Source organism: Pararge aegeria, chromosome 19 (assembly GCF_905163445.1).
Source record: "Pararge aegeria chromosome 19, ilParAegt1.1, whole genome shotgun sequence".
Classification (NCBI taxonomy): domain Eukaryota; kingdom Metazoa; phylum Arthropoda; class Insecta; order Lepidoptera; family Nymphalidae; genus Pararge; species Pararge aegeria.
The window spans coordinates 5,238,651-5,256,698 of record NC_053198.1 but is presented as its reverse complement, the minus strand read 5'-3'; the positions used below and the strand labels follow the sequence as shown (position 1 = coordinate 5,256,698).

Below are 18,048 nucleotides of genomic sequence, written 5' to 3'. Positions count from 1 at the left end.
ATTGCATAATGAGGATTAATTGCTATGGCCTCGGAGGGCACGTTAAGCCGTGGCAAGTCGGTGCTGGCTTATATCACTAACGTATGATGACAATAGGAATATTATTATTTATTATTTGTAATTTGAACCTCATATTTTATTTTAATTTAATTGCAATCATAATTTTAATTGTAATATTATTTTATTTCATTGATTTTATGCGATATTTTTACAATATTATATTTTTGTTTGAAATTTTTTTTAACGGGTAAGTCGGTGCTGGCTTATATTACTAACGTAAGATGACAATAGGAATATTATTATTTATTATTTGTAATTTGAACCTCATATTTTATTTTAATTTAAATGCAATCATAATTTTAATTGTAATATTATTTTATTTCATTGATTTAATGCGATGTTTTTACAATATTATATTTTTGTTTGTAATTTTTCTGACGGGTAAGTCAGTGCTGGCTTATATCACTAACGTAAGATGACAATAGGAATATTATTATTTATTATTTGTAATTTTAACCTGTTTTTTATTTTTTAATTTTATTGCAATCATAATTTTAATTGTAATATTATTTTATTTCATTTATTTTATGGGAGTCTTTTAGAAATATTTATTTGTTTTATATTTTTCTTATCGGTATTCAGCTTGAAATATAGGCATTTATTATTTACTAGCTGTTGTAGGCGTTCTTCGTCAGCGTCTTTACGGTTTGTTACAAAACCTCTGAAATCGTTTGTTTACCTAGTGTACTCTCCGTACTTTCACCTACCTACCGGGCGTGAACAAACAAACACAGTTCAGATTTATAATATTAGTAAGGATTATTATAATCTTTCAAGCCCGCCAACGCGCATTAAAACATTGTGCTACTAATCTGTAAATCCTTCAATCAATAATGACATTGGGAGGCTGGGGATGATTGTCAACTTTAACTAGTTTTAAACGATCAGTTCTACGCAGTGCACCGGGTTTCTTACCAGGGTATGCATACAAATTGGATGAAATGGCATAAATTCTCCTCCTTTACGAGCAATATATCAATTTTAGGGTAGGCTGTGCTTTTGTGCATGTATGAAGTGCACGCAACTGGTTCCACGCAATAGCGCGTAGATTTAATCTATTTTCTATTTAAAGTAAAATCTACACATTCTGTCTTCTTCCAACCAACAAAAAGATCCGTGTTAAACAATTCAGGCTTTTCCCGGGTTATAGACCTCTTCAGGCTTTTCCCGGGTTATAGACCTCTGCTTGTGGAAGTGGCGTCAAATTAATTCAGCCGTTCCAAATGTCAGTCCAGTAAAACTACTTTAAATTCGTCTATTTGGGTTATGATTCAACCTGCCCCTACTTTGGTTACGATAAAATCAAAACATAAACTTAATATTGAGCAGTTATTTCAAAATGACAGATAAAAAAAGTATTTCATTTATTACTAAAGATACTGATACAGATAAGCTGTTTATTCGATTTCTATATTTCATTAATATGTTTAATTTTTCACTATTTTGAGCATGAAACATTAATTCCTATTTAATTTAATATAAGTACGGTAAAATTGTCATTACAATAAGTGCTTTATTTTAAAAGGAGTACAAACGATCTTCGTTAACAGTTCATTTAAAAAATCGGCCTATAGAACGTTTTTTAATTTAAGAAAACGTATTTAAATTTCAAAAGTGTTTACTCACGCAGTACACTACCTACAACAATATATAATGATATAAGATATATCTTAACACGCTGGCATTTTTTATATTACCGGCTAACTCTTAAGTAATAACTGCGATGTTTACACATAAAAAAATACGACATTCAAACGCAACTGTACTGATAAAGCCGTGTTCAAAGTAATAGTATTACAGTTAAAAGTTACATATTATAAAGATAAAAGTGTGACATCATGCACTTTCGCGGTTCACTTTGCCCAGCTGGAGACAGGTGTGTCATGCCGAGCTTGCGTAAGAGACGTTCTAGTACGGACGGTGGAGCACGGTCCTCGACTTCTCAGTCGAGATTATATGCGCACGCGCATAGTACCTACATTCAAGCCGCGTTCGAACTCTAGTGTTCTATATATTCAAACGTTTGGTGATGTGATGTGTTGTGTGACAATTTATACTGGATATGTTCGCTACTAGTGTTAAAGGATGAAATGAAGGGGAGAGCTACACGGTCGCCTAGGAAATTGCCTGTTATATTGGGAAAAGTATTCCTGCGTTGGGTCTTTACTAAAGCGGATTTAGTATTTTTTATTTATAGGTACGTTTGATACATTTTTAAAAAGGAATAAATAGTAAGAGTGAAAAGTTAAGAATAAAACAAGAAGTTATTGGGTATTGGAAGCTTTTTTCGCATTAAAAATTTAAAAATAAAATCATTTGTGTATGTATGTACGCACATATGTTATTATTCTTTGACGTTTCTTACAATTGTTTTTACTTTTCAAATCAATTAGTCTAATCTCTCTGGTGGTGATGCAGTCTAAGATAATCGGTTCCTACACAGCATCATAAAGGAGCGCTTCATCGCTTGGCGGCACATCTTTGTCGGTAACTAGCCACGGCCGAAGCCTCAAACCAGACCAGGCCAGAGAAAATTGCAAAATTATTTTCCGAATTTGCCCAGTAGGGGTTTAACCCGGGACCTCCCACTTAAAAATACAGCACTCGCCGTTGCGCCAGGGAGGTCTTTACTATACTGATAAAGAAATTAAGCTTTACAAAACATAGAACTACTTAGTTTAGATGCTTCGATTAATATTTGCTAGATATGTCAAGATAGTCGGTTTTATTGGATACCGTAGTTCTTGTATCATATGGATACTCCGAGCACAGCTCTCTCCTTGGCCCGTTGTGAGACCGGCATATTATCAATACTAACAGTGTACTGCTGGACTAAAGGTCTCGACCAACTGAAGGGTTTGCCCATAATCACCACGCTTACGCTAACGGTAGATGAGTTTGTGATCTTAGTAGAAGGTAGTAGCAACACAGAGGAAGCTACTGCCTGATCATCGTTATATTCCCTCTATCGCCTCGTACGTTAACCGCGGAAAGACGAGGGCTGGTGACAACCGTATTCTGAACCGTATTATGGGAGTGGTGATGGCAGACCATCGCATAATATAGTCTGACTTAAATACTGTGCTAAGTGTAAATCGGTGATCAGCTTGACCCAAAATTCACTCGACCGTAGGCGAGAGTAAAAGTGAAAAATAAATAATTAAGAGTGAGTCAGTATCGCGTAAGGAGTTCCGTATGAAAATTATTTGTCTGTTTCGCGTGGTAATTTGAGATAATCTTCGCTATTAATGTCGAATATGCCATTATAATATCGGATAATAATTTCGGACCGGATAATATTCATCCATATCCTAGTTCTGGGAACAGGGGTCCTCTCCTAGAGCTGAGACCCAAGGACAATGCTTTAAAACGGGTCGGCTATAAATATTACTTTAATATTTATATCCAGAAGGATAATGCTTATTAGAATTTTTCTCGACGTTTAAAATTTTCCCTAGACTTCCACGTACAAAATTTCATTAAAATCGGTTTTAGAGAGACTAAAGAACTCCTTCTAAATGGCTGGACCGATTTTAATGAAATTTTGTGTAATTATTTCAATAGGTTCCTGGTGGCTTTGAAAACATAATATCAACCAGTAGCTGGCGCTACTTTACCGGGCAGGTCGACCTCTGCCTTATCTCACAACGAAGTCTTGTAAGACTGACATTAGTATTTCTTTATTCAGATTGGATTTTGGCATTTTCACAACATTCATTATAACTTACTTTAACCTAAATCGATATTACGAGTTACAGAACCCAAAAAATTAAAGTAGCTCTTTGTAAAGTTAATCTCAGACTGTTTCAAGACATTAAATAGCATGCAATGCGTTACATTTCTTTAAACACGCATTTTGAGGTATTTACTGGAAAGGTGAATGATATCCGTACGACACGATCGTGTTTATTTCCAGTAGCCCAGTAGGTACCCTTAGTACAAGATTTACTTTCTAGCAATCGAGAAGTCGCTTGCGAGTATCGTAAAACTTGAACATCAGACTAAAAAATAATCTTATTAATATTGATTAAGCTAAAATTTGCCTCAACTCTTCGGCTAGGGTTTTTGGCAGGACGTTTGTAAAATTAAAATGTGAAGTACAAGACCACATTAGGTCGGTGCAGTGTTGATATGCAAAAATAATTTCTCTATTGCGAACGATCAAATCTTATACCTAATAAGGCTACTGACCGTTAAGTAAGTGTAAGATTTGCTCGCTCGCAATCGTAGTGGTTTGCGAGTATCGAAACACAGTTAAATTAAAGCAAAATGTTAATCGTTTCAGTCGCAAATACTGTTGCTTGTTTTACAAGAGCGCATGCTGTAGAAGTTTAAATAAATTTGGGCCTTACAACCCGCATATAATTTCAATTTACTCTTGATGTTAGTATCGATAATCGAATCCGACCTTCGATTGGGAACGTACAAATCCTAATAACTAAGGGTACTGTTGCATATGTCTGTTGACCAAACAACTGAACGTTTTTATCTCTTTCTTAAATTCAATTTAAGCATTGAACGCCGGCGTTCGGTGGTAACTCGTCACGGCAAAAACCTTCTTCTCTTTTCCTGGGCTTGCCTCCGTACTCGGTTGGCCAGAAACCTTCCGCTGAACGTAGACTTCTAAAGACAGACCAAAACCTTATCCCTAGTTCCTTTTCTAAAAAGCTTATTTTCGCACATAACTAATGAGATTCGACCAGAAGTTTTGTTAAAGATTTGTTTTGATTAGGGGTTGTATTTGGTTCCAGTAGCTGTTATTTAGGTAGGTGTGAAGGTGCCTCTTCTGATTCGAAGAAAAACGTATACGAAATGAATATAGCGCGTCTGATGACAGTCTTGAGTCTTGCGGCAATCTGCGATCAAATTTATTGCCACTTCATACTGGATTCCATTTGGCAACCTACTTTTTGCACAAGATGCAAACCTGTTAGCATGAATGTACCTACATACAAATAAATACAATTGAAGTGTCAGTCTGAGATTTCGAAACAACTTCTTAAAGGCTCATGACCCGTTTATGTGACCCGCTCACTATTGCGCGCGACTTCGTCCGCGTTTGTTTCGGTTTTTTTTGAACCAGCAACAACCATTTGTTTTATTTGAACCGGGTTAAATGTAACACACTCGTGCGTCGTTGGGGGTCGACCAACGCTGCCCCCGCAACCCCCAATGAGGTGGACAGACGACATTAAGCGCGTCGCAAGTAGCTTGGAACTTCCTACAAAAGACCTATGTCCAGCAGTGGACGTCTATCGGTTGATATAATGATGATGATGACTCTTGCGTCTCCAGAATTCAACTTGTCCTTATGCAAAGTTTCGTTATGTTAAGTCCACAGTCATTAACGTAAAAAAAACGTACGCTAACGCTTGACCACTATCTCACCTGATGGGAAGTGTAGATGTGGGATTAGATGGAATGCGCTTACCTAGAAGATGCATATTCACTCTTGTTTTAAAGATACCCAGGTTGTCAGAATGCGGAAACATAGAACTTGGGAGGGCGTTCCAAACCACAGCCACGCGTATACGAAAAGAAGATCCAAATCGCTTCGTGCGAGTTTAGTGCGAGGTTACTATTCTTTATCAAAAAGACACAAGATATTTAAGTGCCCAATTTTAGCAAATTTGGTAATAAAAGTAGCCGGTGTCACAATAGCTAAGCCACTCGCATTTGTCATGTTAATCAGAATGGCGTAAGCAGTTTTTTTTGTACTATTACTTTTTATGCCATCGCCGTTAGCCCTTGACAGCCCTAATTGGTAACACGCTGACCAATTAGGGTTAAGGAAGCTAGCTATGTTAATCCCATACCCCTGCTATCGGTTTCTACACATCACCGTCACGAATCCAAATTTCTTAGCGCCGCATTTATGTCAGTAGGATAGTAAATAGTTACGACCGAAGCCTTCCACCACAACAGGCCAGAGAAAAATCTGAAATTTTTAGAAAAATACTTCTGCCTAGAAACGAACCCTGCTGACTGTTTTTTGAATAGAAAAATAAAAAATAATAATAAATGCCGTATAAACTGGACATAGTAAATTATTTCGTAGGGCAATAGGAAAACATCGCTTTTCTACTAATCAAAAAGCTACACGGTCTTAACTGATTCAGACGGTTTTTCGCAAACCGCAATCATCCGAAATAACTCGGAGAGTCAATGGACGTTGGGTCCCAAAGTACCGGTAAACGCAGCCTTGGTTGATCTCTCTACGAATTGGACGCATGTCATCAAGCGTGTCACTTAAAGAAACTTTTCATTTAAATACCATTATCTTCTTAATAACCTACTAAATACCAAATTCTCTAGGCTACTTATTTTTACCGCTGCGGACGAAACAGAAATTTTGAAATCGTTAATAAGATCCGCAAAACTGTTCTGTGGATATCCAAATTTAATGTTTAGTTATAAGCACCTACTTACTTAACATTGAAAGGTCCTTTCAACCGGTTAACCATTTGCAGCAGTATGCAATGAACTTTAGTGAAACCTGCTTTTTGCTGCATTACATTTACAAATCTACTTTTTGCACGAAATTTAAATATAAATCTATGCAAATTAAGCAAATGTATGTCTGTTACGAAATGGTCATAATAGACTTCCTGGCTCAGTGGTGAGTGCTATGGTCTCGTAACTGGGAAGTCCCGGGTACGATTTCCGGCAGGGGCAGTTTGGGAATTTTAAATATCTTACCAGGTGCGTAGTCAAAGGCCAACTTGTGGAGGAATAAAAAATTACAAAAAAAAAATTGGATACATGTAAATAAACTTTATTTTATTCTCTTATTTCTGTTTGTCCCATCTTTCTTATTCTGATCGTTATTGAATGTCGAAGTAGCTAAGTTTAAATATTTAGTTAAGTTATAGTTCTTTTGGCGCGTTAGGGAAAAATGGTGAGAGTAAATTTTTACGATGCGCGCGCACACTGTTTCAAAAAACCGAAACCATGAACTTGACTTTCAATAAACCAAACAATCCCTTTTTACTATTGTTAGTGGCGTTTTTTCTACAAACGTAGAATAAGACGAAAGATAAAATTTTTGAAAAGATTTTTATCTTGTTACGCCAAAGCATTATAACTTGTAACGCGTGTACATAAGTACACACACGTTTTTTTTTCTATCGAGGGAATTTTACTGAATCTTGCACAGCGGAATACCAGGTCAGAAATATGGCCAGCTAACAAGAAACTACATATATTAAATATTTGGTTTTTTTTAACAATTAGTAATATACTAATTGTTTAAGTTCTTTCGATTTTATTCTTAAAAATAATTACAATAATATATCATTTATTTGCCTGAATGTTGGTACATAATATGCATATATTTAGCAGCACTGCACCCTAAGCGACACGCCGTAAGTAGTCGGTCACTTGTGAATATCTCCGTGTACCTAAAGATGTATTTGAAGCGCTTGCGTCTGAGACGTGTTCATGGTCATCAGGCACGAAATATTTTCTGAACAGTATGTTTAAAAAAAAAGTCGGTTACAAACATACATACAAGTGAAGCTAATAAAAAACTGATCCGTGCATTTAGTGACATAGCAGTTTGCGCTTATTTAGCCCAAAAGAGCCTTTCAATCCTGCTGTAATTAATGCAAGGCTGGACTGCTATTCTGTATCTCATTTGACACCAAATTTAACTAGCAACTGTGGAAATTATATTAAAAATATCTCGCTGATATATATAAAAAATAGCTCCCAAACTTTTAATACATACGTTACATTATATAATTACATTTTTATTCAATTTTGTATTACAAATGTACTCATGACATTATGTATTTTCATGTTGAAATTGAAATTGAAATTTACTATCAAATAACGCCCATACCCTTATTGTATATAGTATACATCACGTAAATGTACCTGCTAACCGAGTTGATACGAACTCACTTGGAAAATTAAGTTTTGCATTCTGAAAATTTGGATTTAAGAGGTTATTTGGTGGCATCTTTCCACAGTGGCTAGCTAAATTTGTTGTCAACTGAGATCCAGAATCGGCCTGCATAAGGGAAAGAGCGCGAGCGTTTTAGGCACCGTGATTATGCGTGACCGTTTGGATGAGATATTTACTCTTATTTGAAGTCTTTCCTTTTTTGTCAATATAAGTTGTTGTAACTTTTTTATATGCTATGATGGTAATGTAATTAAACTTTACAATGAGCCCTTCTCTTGGCTCTGTGGATCAAGAACTTTAAATAGGTACGCAATAATTTGTGCGATGTACTCAATTATTTTTAATCTATAGCCAGGACTTTCCAAACTTTTTTTTATTGTGACGCCTTTGGGAGTTTGCCAGTTTTTGCGAAGACCCCGGTCAAAACCTAACCACCAATGCGTCTTCTAGCTTAGAGCCTTATTGTCAAAAAAACTCCAAATAACATTTTACACGATTAAAAATTTATAATAAAAACAAATCATTAGAATTTATAATATTAATAAATACAAAAAGAGAGATATACATTTTGTTTCCCTGACTGGCATCATCATCTGACTGGTAACCCAATACCGGGCCTGGCACTAGTCTCAGTGAGAAGGGTTTAGGCCGTTGTCCATCACGTTGACCCAATGCGGATTGGTGGACTTCACACGCCTTTGTGAACATTAAGGAGAACTCTTAAGCTTCCTCAAGACGTTTTCCTTAAACTTAACTTAACAGTGTTTAGTTCTTAAACTAACGATCAACATGTTAAAGGTGCGTGTCGGGGTTCGAACTCGGCCGTCAGAAAGTACAGCCGAGATCCCGCTCACTAGGCTGTCACCGCGCAATTTGTGAAAAATAGTTTGCATCCTGGAGACGGCCATAAGAAACATTATATGGGGGTAAAATGAAGGTTTCCTGCGTGATTTTTAAAAACCCATAATAAACGCAGACGAACTCGCGAGCAGTAGCTAATATAAAGTATATATTTAACCTTTTCATTATTAATTCCAAGTATTTTTGTAATTAATTTAGTTTTTTCTTATAGGTTATTAAATCTTCCGATTGCAGCTTGCTTGCTTGGGTTTTTTTTCTAAAAAAACGAATCTTTACCTTTACATATGTTTAAGGCAGGCGGGCGCGATGTCATTCTTCGAAACTGCCAGTGATTTGACTAATTCATTCTATAATTCATCCTGCAGGGTATTCTGGTATGCGTTTCACTCCCGGTCATCGATGAATAGCAGCGTAGACTTTTTCGAGAGCCTCATCGACGAAGACGGGCGTTTTGCAGAACTGAACTGCCAAGAGACCTCGCATCGTGTTCACAGGCGACGTAACAACGTTGTGCAACGGGCTAGACCTTTAGTGCAAGGTAATATCTACTTATTCAATTCGTGACATACCTAGTAGCTCTGAGTATAGTCATTTCTTACCTATAAATTCTAAAAGAGTATCCATTGAGATTTCGTGAGATTTTACTCGACCTTCTCCTTTTTTAACACGCTTTTATTAGCTTTACCTGTATGTTTGTATGTATGTTTGTAACAGCGGGGACCTCTCGCTGTCCAGCGTTGTATTTGCCATGCTGAGCAGCGAGAGGTCTTGGGAAGCTGTGGTTGACTTTTGCGAAGAAGTTATCTCGCAGAAGGAGGCCGCGGAGCGGATGCGTGAAGAAGCTTTAAACGCACATCCGGCGTAGACGGGGGGGAAGGAGACGGCGGGAATATGCCGCACGTCTGCTTGCCCTGGGAGGCGGCGGGTAGTTATTGGGCTAGCTACCCGTCCCTATACGAGTCTCCCTGCTGTCTGAGGGGGGGGGTCAAGCTGTCCTGATCACCTCCTCCTTTGCTTAGTAGCCCTGGCAATCAGCTGGGGTTGTTGGTAGACGTCTGGGAAGTGTACAACGGGTTCCCCGGACGTCCAATAAATCCAACGAGAGGGACATGCCGTGGTGGTTTTTAGTTCGGGTAAACGAGTCCCACATAACCTCTGTCCTGCCCAAAAGGACAGAGGTAGCCATAAAGCTTTTCCACCACGACAAAAAAAAAAAAAAAAAAAATGTATGTTTGTAACAGACTTCTTTGGACGTTGTTTTGACCCACTTTAAACGGTCAGATTTCGTTCAAACTTTGTAGACATATCGAGGACCTAATTTGAGAAGTTTATTCCAATTTTCAATTAAAAAAATAAGGTTTTTTTATTTTTTTCGAACTATTAATTAAAATTACTAAAGCACCATCTAGAGTCTAGATGGGTCTAGATTCTAGACCCGAATGTAAAAAACCTATGGCGTTACCAACAGATGGCGTTCGCGTACCTAACAGCGAAATCTAAGGTAAAATACTAATTCCACAGAAAACATTAAGCTACTAGATGGTAGAGGGCGTTAGCTATTACTTTTTAATGGGCTGTTTTAAATAATATTTAGAACTTTCATTTCGAGAGACACTCAGATCGGGCACTCAGCTTAGCAGCACCCGCGTAGGGACTGTTATGGTACCTACTTACGTCTTAATATAGATTCCTGATCGGGTAATGGGGCTCTTACCGTACACATTAATAATTAAAATAATTACAGTTACTTAAGAGTTATCACGGAATTGATAGTAGATTAGATCAAATAACAGTTTAAAATAAACCAAACTAAAAAGTAGAGAATAAAAAGAAAACCCAACTAAAAAATAGAAAATAAATTTTAATAAATTTAAATTCAGAATAGTGTTAAAAATTTCAACAAATATTAATTAATAACAGTGTGAATAAAAAAAAATATTTTATTTAAAAAAAACGTGGGATGCTGTTTAAGATATTATCAAAATTTTAATCACTCTACTCATGTCTGTCAATAAAATATTTATAGCTATTGACACCATGCACCCCATGCTTTTTTACAATAAAACATTTTTTTTTATTTACACTATTATTTATATTTATTGAAATTTTTTAATACTATTCTTAATTTAAATTTATTAAAATTTTATTTCTATTTTATAGTTCGGTTTTCTATAAAAAGCGTGTTTTTTAGTTTTTTTTAAACTATTATTTATTTCCGAGTATTTTAATAATAATTGGAGTTATTTGAAAAAAAAAAAACTAGCTGACCTGGCGAACTTCGTACCACCTCAGAATTAATAATATCTAAATGTAGTATTGTGCATTTAGTTAAGTTAGAATTCCTGACTGACTGATATATCAACGCATAGCCAAAACCACTGGAAATTTTGACTGTAGGTTTCCTTAAAACGTACCTAAATAACAACTAACAAAATATTTTTTAAATTTACACCCCAAAGGAGATAAAGCAATAATAATCCGGGGGATAATAGTTTTTAAGAAAGTCCGTCATCTTTTCAATTTACATCCGTACAACTTGGTATTTGGGCTTTGAGAATTAAGATATATAGGGGACCTCCCTCTTATACGGTTACAGCGCTCACCACTGCGGGAGATCGCCAAGTCGATATCATGTAATTGTAAGTATCGATAAATATTTATAAAGATACTTTTTGGTCCTTCCAACGTCCTTAAGGATCGCCATAATCCCTTTCATTCCCTAGACATCTCACGTAATTAATGGATGCCCCAGTTATCAGCGATCCGTGTGTTATCTATGGCTTTGGCACTAAGCCACAGATAACATCTAACAACTAAGCCTCAGTCTACTATGGCTCTAGAAACAACAATAAAACAGTGTTTTTTTTAAATTCCACTCCAAGTTAGCCCTTGAGTGCAATCTCACCAGGTGGTAAACGATCATGGAGTCTAAGATAGCAGCAGGCTAACCTGTTAGGGAGTACGGTAGCCATACTCCGAATCAGTTTGTACGTGACATCACTCCGAAACACTACATCGCTTAGCGGCACGACTTTATTATTATTATAACTCTTTATTTGTACACCACTTTAAGAATTATACAAGAAAAAAAAGAAGCATAAAAATAGAAGTAGAATACAAAAGGCGGCCTTATCGCTTAGTAGCGATCTCTGCCAGGTAACCTTAGAATTAGGAAAAAAAGAGGAGAAGTAACTGCAGGTGGTAGAAAGTATAAAATAAATACATACGAATAACTAAATACTAATACATAAACTAATATACTCAAATACATTTAGCATATAATAAAGATCTTGACTTTGACTTTGTCGTTAGGGTGTCGTTTGTAACTAGCCATGGCCAAAGCCTCCAACCAGACCAGACAAATTTCAGAATTTACAAATACCACTGCCGGGAATCGAACCCGTGACGTCGAACTTAAATTCACAGCGCTAACCGTTGCGCCATGCAGGGAGCTGTCAATCATTGTTAATTTTTTTAAGACAAAAGGTAACCGTTTGCTTTGAGACTAAAACTGGTTGCAGCCAAGGTTGCCACTGTTTGTTACAACTGGTTTGAGGACCGCTGAAAGGACGCAAGCTGTTATCATTCCAGTTGGTTAACAATGCAAGTCGATTTTGCACTAAAATAAATTAAGATTGCTTTGAGGCTTTGGCCTCCGCATGGCGGAAGCCAACGTCGAATTGGTCTATAGGTTAAAAAAAAGTATTTGTTTGGAACAAAGTTATTTTTTTTTTCATTGTAGCAGCTGATACCCGCTTTCTTTCTCTGCAATTATCGCGGTGTTTTACAAATCCGTGGGATTCCGTCATTTCAACTAACTCAATGCCAAAAATCAAGTCGATTGGTTGCTTAGTTAGACCGTGAAAAAAGACAAAAGAAAACAAATAAACAAACACACGTCTTATGCATTTATAAAATAGGGATTACTAGAGCTTTCCCGCGACTTTTCAGCTATACAAGTTGGACTATCAAATAGAAAAAAGATGTATCAAATAAAAAAAGATGCTTCCGGTGATTAGCGGTAATATTTGAAATATTAATATGTGCCGATGCTTGCGGTTTTAGGTTTCAAAGTTTTCAGGATAAATTGTTAGTTCCAAGCGAGCAAAGTCACAGTTGGAAAACAGTCTAGTTGTTATTGACGATTTTATAGCAATAAATGCAACAAAGAATTAGTGACGGGCTTAGGTGCTTCGATTTATGCACTTCTCATGGGAATATTATTTTATTTAATCGTAGATTGGTATCAAGTTGTTTCATTATTTATTTAGTTTAGTAATAATTCATAACAAAATGTTCTTCCGTACCCAAGCACTTCAATAACTACAAAAAATTGTGTTTTTATCCTCATAGTCTTTTTCTTCAACATCATCATCAAAGTCACCTGAAAAACTTCACCTTTTTCAAACCAATTTGGCAAAGATAGATATTATTACGCTTCTTTTAATGTTACATAATTTATTTTTATTATGGTCATAAAGAAATCTATCAATTTGCAGTTTTGTTATGAGGGAAAACCCAAGTCGGTAGGATTTAACATTTTTGTGTTGGCAACACCGACAGTAAGCGTCTGGGCTCTGACAAAATGGCTGCGCGACGTTTTGTTTAGTGCTCAGGTGTTTTAGTTTACCTTTTTCAAATTGCAAATAATAGTGGATAGGTAAACAAAATGTCCAATTTGTGTTCAAGAATAGTATCTAAACCTCCGAAAAGACCGACAGAGACTCGAGATAGCATGTCGGTAGCTCTAACTAATGCTTGGATGAATGGTAAGGATAGGAATTTGTAAATATTGATTTATTCGCGTTGTACGAACTGTGTAGTATTTTGGTCACGTATTTTTTATAGGAATAATTACAGAAACTGGTTATTTAGCATTGATCCGAGAGTTTTTCCGCTAGGTATCTTTTAAGTGTTTTATCTATTCCAATAGACATAATATATTATTTCATAAGTTTAATACAGCTAATATACATACATACATATTAATTTCGCGTTTTAACCCGCTGAATTTTTATTATCGTCAGAAGATGCACTATCCATCCAGAGTGTCTGACTGCTGTTCATAAAATACTTATCAGGCCTATTTAACTATGATATTATTGGCGTAATATTTTTATTCAAATAACTCACATGGTGCCTCTACTACCCTTGTAGTTTTGCTTACAATCCTTCAACCTTGCAACAAAATGTAAATCATAAAAATACAAGCACTGAAATCTTTTTTTAATTTCAGCCAGTAATATCTATCTTTGTTTTTTACAGCAGAAAACATCAATAATGGCGGAGGATTATCATTGTCGCCTCCACACACAATATCACAACGTGAGACAGGGACTCAGGTGTCACAATGTTACAGTGGCCCACCTTCTCCATGTGGGTCAACCAGTTCGGCTCCATCACCCACTCTCTCACCTGCACCTCCTCCTGGAACAGCAACCTTAGACCCCAACTGGCAAGCCACAAAACCTACAGTCCGTGAACGTAATGCAGCAATGTTTAACAATCAGTTAATGGCTGATATCACATTTATAGTAGGGGGCCCAGGTAAAGATTTTCTCAGTACTTACAATACAGAAGAAATATAAACCTTATGAACAGGCTTTACGTCAGTAACCAACCAATTACTGGTTTAGAATACTTTGACCTCTTGCACAAATTTTTTGTAGTTGCTGTTTTTAAATATCATAAGGAGAAAATATTGTCACAATAAATATTAATTAAGCCTTTAAATACTAAGTGCCTTGTAATATATATAATAAAATCATAACTTACCTCATTAAAGGGGGTTTTTATTGCATTAAAACATACAAACCAACTCTTTAACTTTACAATAGTTAATACACAAACATGTGTCGTAACTTTTAGATATTACTCATTATTTTGTATGCAGATCTCGTTCAGATTATATTCAAACTTGCTGACCTATAAGGGCTAATAATTTATAATTCAGTGCAATATTTAACTTTAGACCCTTTATTATTGTAAGTTTCTATGAATGCAAATAATCAAATAATACCCATAATTAACTATTTATTCTTAGGTGATATATAAAGTACTTTTTATTTAATTTCCAGGGCACACACAAGTAATACCAGCTCATAAATATGTTTTGGCAACTGGTAGTTCAGTATTTTACGCCATGTTCTATGGAGGCTTGGCAGAGTGTAAACAAGAAATAGAGGTACCAGACGTTGAGCCATCTGCATTCCTCATATTACTCAAGTAAGTGCAGTAAATAAAAAAGTATTCTATATGTTTTAACCCTCAACAATATATTTACTAAGCAAGGTGTTCTTTTTTCTTAACAGGTATTTATATTGTGATGAAATTCAATTAGAGGCAGATACAGTACTATCAACATTGTATGTTGCTAAGAAATATATAGTGCCACACCTAGCAAGAGCCTGTGTGAACTACTTGGAAACAAGTCTGACAGCCAAAAATGCATGCTTGCTCCTAAGCCAATCGCGTTTGTTTGAGGAGCCAGAATTAATGCAGAGGTGCTGGGAAGTTATTGATGCACAGGTATGTGAGTCGACAGAAAACCTAGCAACAGTCTGCCTTGAGCCATCGTCATCCTATAGTAGTTTATTCATGGATCTTTCTGAATCTTCCAGTCGCAACTTCTCAAGTCCCGAAAGCAAAGAGTTATCAAATGATAATTTGCACAATTTATGCAATTAACTTCCATACACAAATTATTATAAAGACAATGTTATACTCATTTTTGGTTGTGATTTAGGTTTAAGAGTGAAAGTCTCAGTTTTATTCCAGTTTAAGTGTCTGTATATAAATCTAGTCATTTATGAAATTTGAAAACAATAGATAGTATGCATTGAATATTTAAATTGTGTTAATGTAGATTGACTGCAATACATTTTGTGTAGTTGTATTATTTGCATGTATAATATGAAGCATGTAATGTCTGTTGATTGATTTAAATGATATAAGGACATTGTAAGATTTTTATTTACGATTGAATATGTAAATAAATTATTGAACAAATTGTATTGCAGTTTTATTTGAATCACAAACTCACATTAATATTTTTATTGTAGGCTGAGATGGCCCTCACATCAGAAGGTTTTGTTGACATTGATGTATCTACTCTTGAATCAGTGTTGGCAAGAGAGACGCTTAATTGCAAGGAAATAAATTTATTTGAAGCAGCATTAGCTTGGGCTCATGCTGAATGTTTGCGTAGAGAGACTGATGTGACTCCAGCAAACAAAAGAGCCATGCTTGGCAGTGCCATATATCTAATCAGATTCCCAACAATGACATTAGAGGAGTTTGCAAATAGTGCAGCCCAACTAGGCATACTCACACCTCAAGAAACTATAGATATATTTCTACACTTTACTGCAGCGAGTAAGCCACTATTATCCTATCCTATTAAAGCAAGAGCTGGACTCAAAGCTCAGGTAATTAAAACTTTATTATTATCAGTACTGTATTAAATATTTGTTCCCATTAAAAATAATGTTTGTTTTGTTATAGATTTGCCACAGATTTCAATCATGTGCATACAGAAGTAACCAGTGGCGATACAGAGGAAGATGTGATTCAATACAATTCTGTGTTGATAAAAGAATATTCGTAGTTGGTTTTGGACTCTATGGATCATCAAATGGTGCAGCAGATTACAATGTGAAGATCGAGTTAAAACGATTAGGACGAGTGTTAGCTGAGAATAATACAAAATTCTTCTCTGACGGATCAAGTAACACATTCCATGTGTACTTTGAAAACCCCATACAAATTGAGCCTGAATGTTTTTACACAGCTTCAGCTATACTAGATGGGAGTGAATTAAGTTATTTTGGTCAAGAAGGACTGAGTGAAGTGTACATGGGCACAGTGACATTCCAATTTCATTGTTCCTCGGAGAGTACAAACGGAACAGGCGTGCAAGGTGGTCAGATTCCAGAACTTATTTACTATGGACCGACTGTCAACACTTCCATGACTAACACAAATTCTAATGAGGACTGACAACTGATGAGTAGACTGAAACCTCTAAACTATTATTCATTATAATACAACAAATGGCATTTCTAATTGGAACTCTAGGCCAGGATGTCTAAATATTTATAAAGGTTTATTTATAATATAAATCATTCCCATGTTAAATTATTTTGTTGAGTATAAAAATCCTGTGTATATTGTTGAAAAAGGATAGAAGTACCTTAAGAATGTGATATGGGTGTTGTAAAAGCTCTCTAGTAAGTAGATTTAGAAAATTTATAATATAGGTCTTCAAGTTCACTGCAATAAATTTAAATAGCTTAATATTTTGTTTTATTTAGTTCATAACGATATACAATCTGATTTTAGCAGAGAGGTCTATGCAGTGAGAGATAAAAAAGGACCCAAAAAATAGTATTGAATCATCATTATTCTCAGCCTAATAATTTCCCATACCTGAGCAAAGACCGCCATTTAGAACATAGATTCTCTGCACCAATATGAGTTCGTAAGCTTTGAACGATGATTATAAAACGTAAGTTGTACTTCATTTGAGATTATAACTGGGACCGAATACTTCACGAGCTCTCCAATGGAAATGGACATTTTCCTATTCCCAGGATTGTACTGAGAATGTTATTACAGAAAAACGAAAAACCTAAAAATGTAGATTGTCTTGTATTGTGTCGAGATGTTGTAGAAATTCGACCCAGAAGTTAAACATAACTTATATAGCCAATATTAAACTTTGGAGTAACATAAACTAGTTGGGGATTGATCGAAACTAACATTATTGAAGCTAATGTGGATGTGACATTAATTTACATGTAAACTTACACTAAAGCCAAATCTGAACAACCTACGATCTGAAGATTATAATAATGATTATTAATTTTGGACATGCTAACAACGAGACCAATGAAGCAGTTATAATTTAGAAAATAAAACTAATTAGTAACAGTAATTAGACCCTTATTATTAAGAAAATAAAGAAGAATCCTTTTTTTTTCCTAACTTAATAGAAATACCTAGTGATTAATGTTTATTCAGCAAAATGTGTAAACCTTTCTTTTCTTGTGGGATAAAACTGAAAACAGGAATAATGTGTAATAAACTTTCAGCATCTGGGTGTTTATATGTATATAATAAGTATTTATGTATATTTTTCATAAAAATATTCATCAGTCACATTACACAAACTACGCTTCGCATCGAAGTGCCCATGCCATGCCGTAGTGAAAGGTTAT

At 35.5% G+C, this 18,048-nt stretch overlaps 2 protein-coding genes across 5 annotated transcripts in view; one reads left to right on the top strand and one right to left on the bottom strand.

Annotated features, from left to right (window-relative positions):
• Positions 1–18,048, bottom strand: part of LOC120631918 (transcription factor IIIB 90 kDa subunit) — a 71,721-nt gene that overhangs the window by 49,337 nt on the left and 4,336 nt on the right. The window lies entirely within an intron of this gene.
• LOC120631919 (BTB/POZ domain-containing protein 6) lies at positions 2,010–17,765 on the top strand. 4 transcript variants are annotated; one of them, XM_039901616.1, is made up of 7 exons: positions 2,010–2,257; positions 9,196–9,368; positions 14,099–14,377; positions 14,908–15,055; positions 15,142–15,358; positions 15,892–16,257; positions 16,334–17,765. In XM_039901616.1, the coding sequence occupies exons 1-7, from the start codon at positions 2,151–2,153 to the stop codon at positions 16,826–16,828; spliced, it is 1,785 nt and encodes a 594-aa protein (XP_039757550.1). In that variant the 5' UTR covers positions 2,010–2,150; the 3' UTR covers positions 16,829–17,765. The 4 variants fall into 4 exon arrangements, with proteins under 4 accessions (XP_039757550.1, XP_039757549.1, XP_039757552.1 ...); XM_039901615.1 differs by having other exon boundaries at positions 14,096–14,377; XM_039901618.1 differs by lacking the exons at positions 2,010–2,257; positions 9,196–9,368 and adding an exon at positions 13,401–13,599.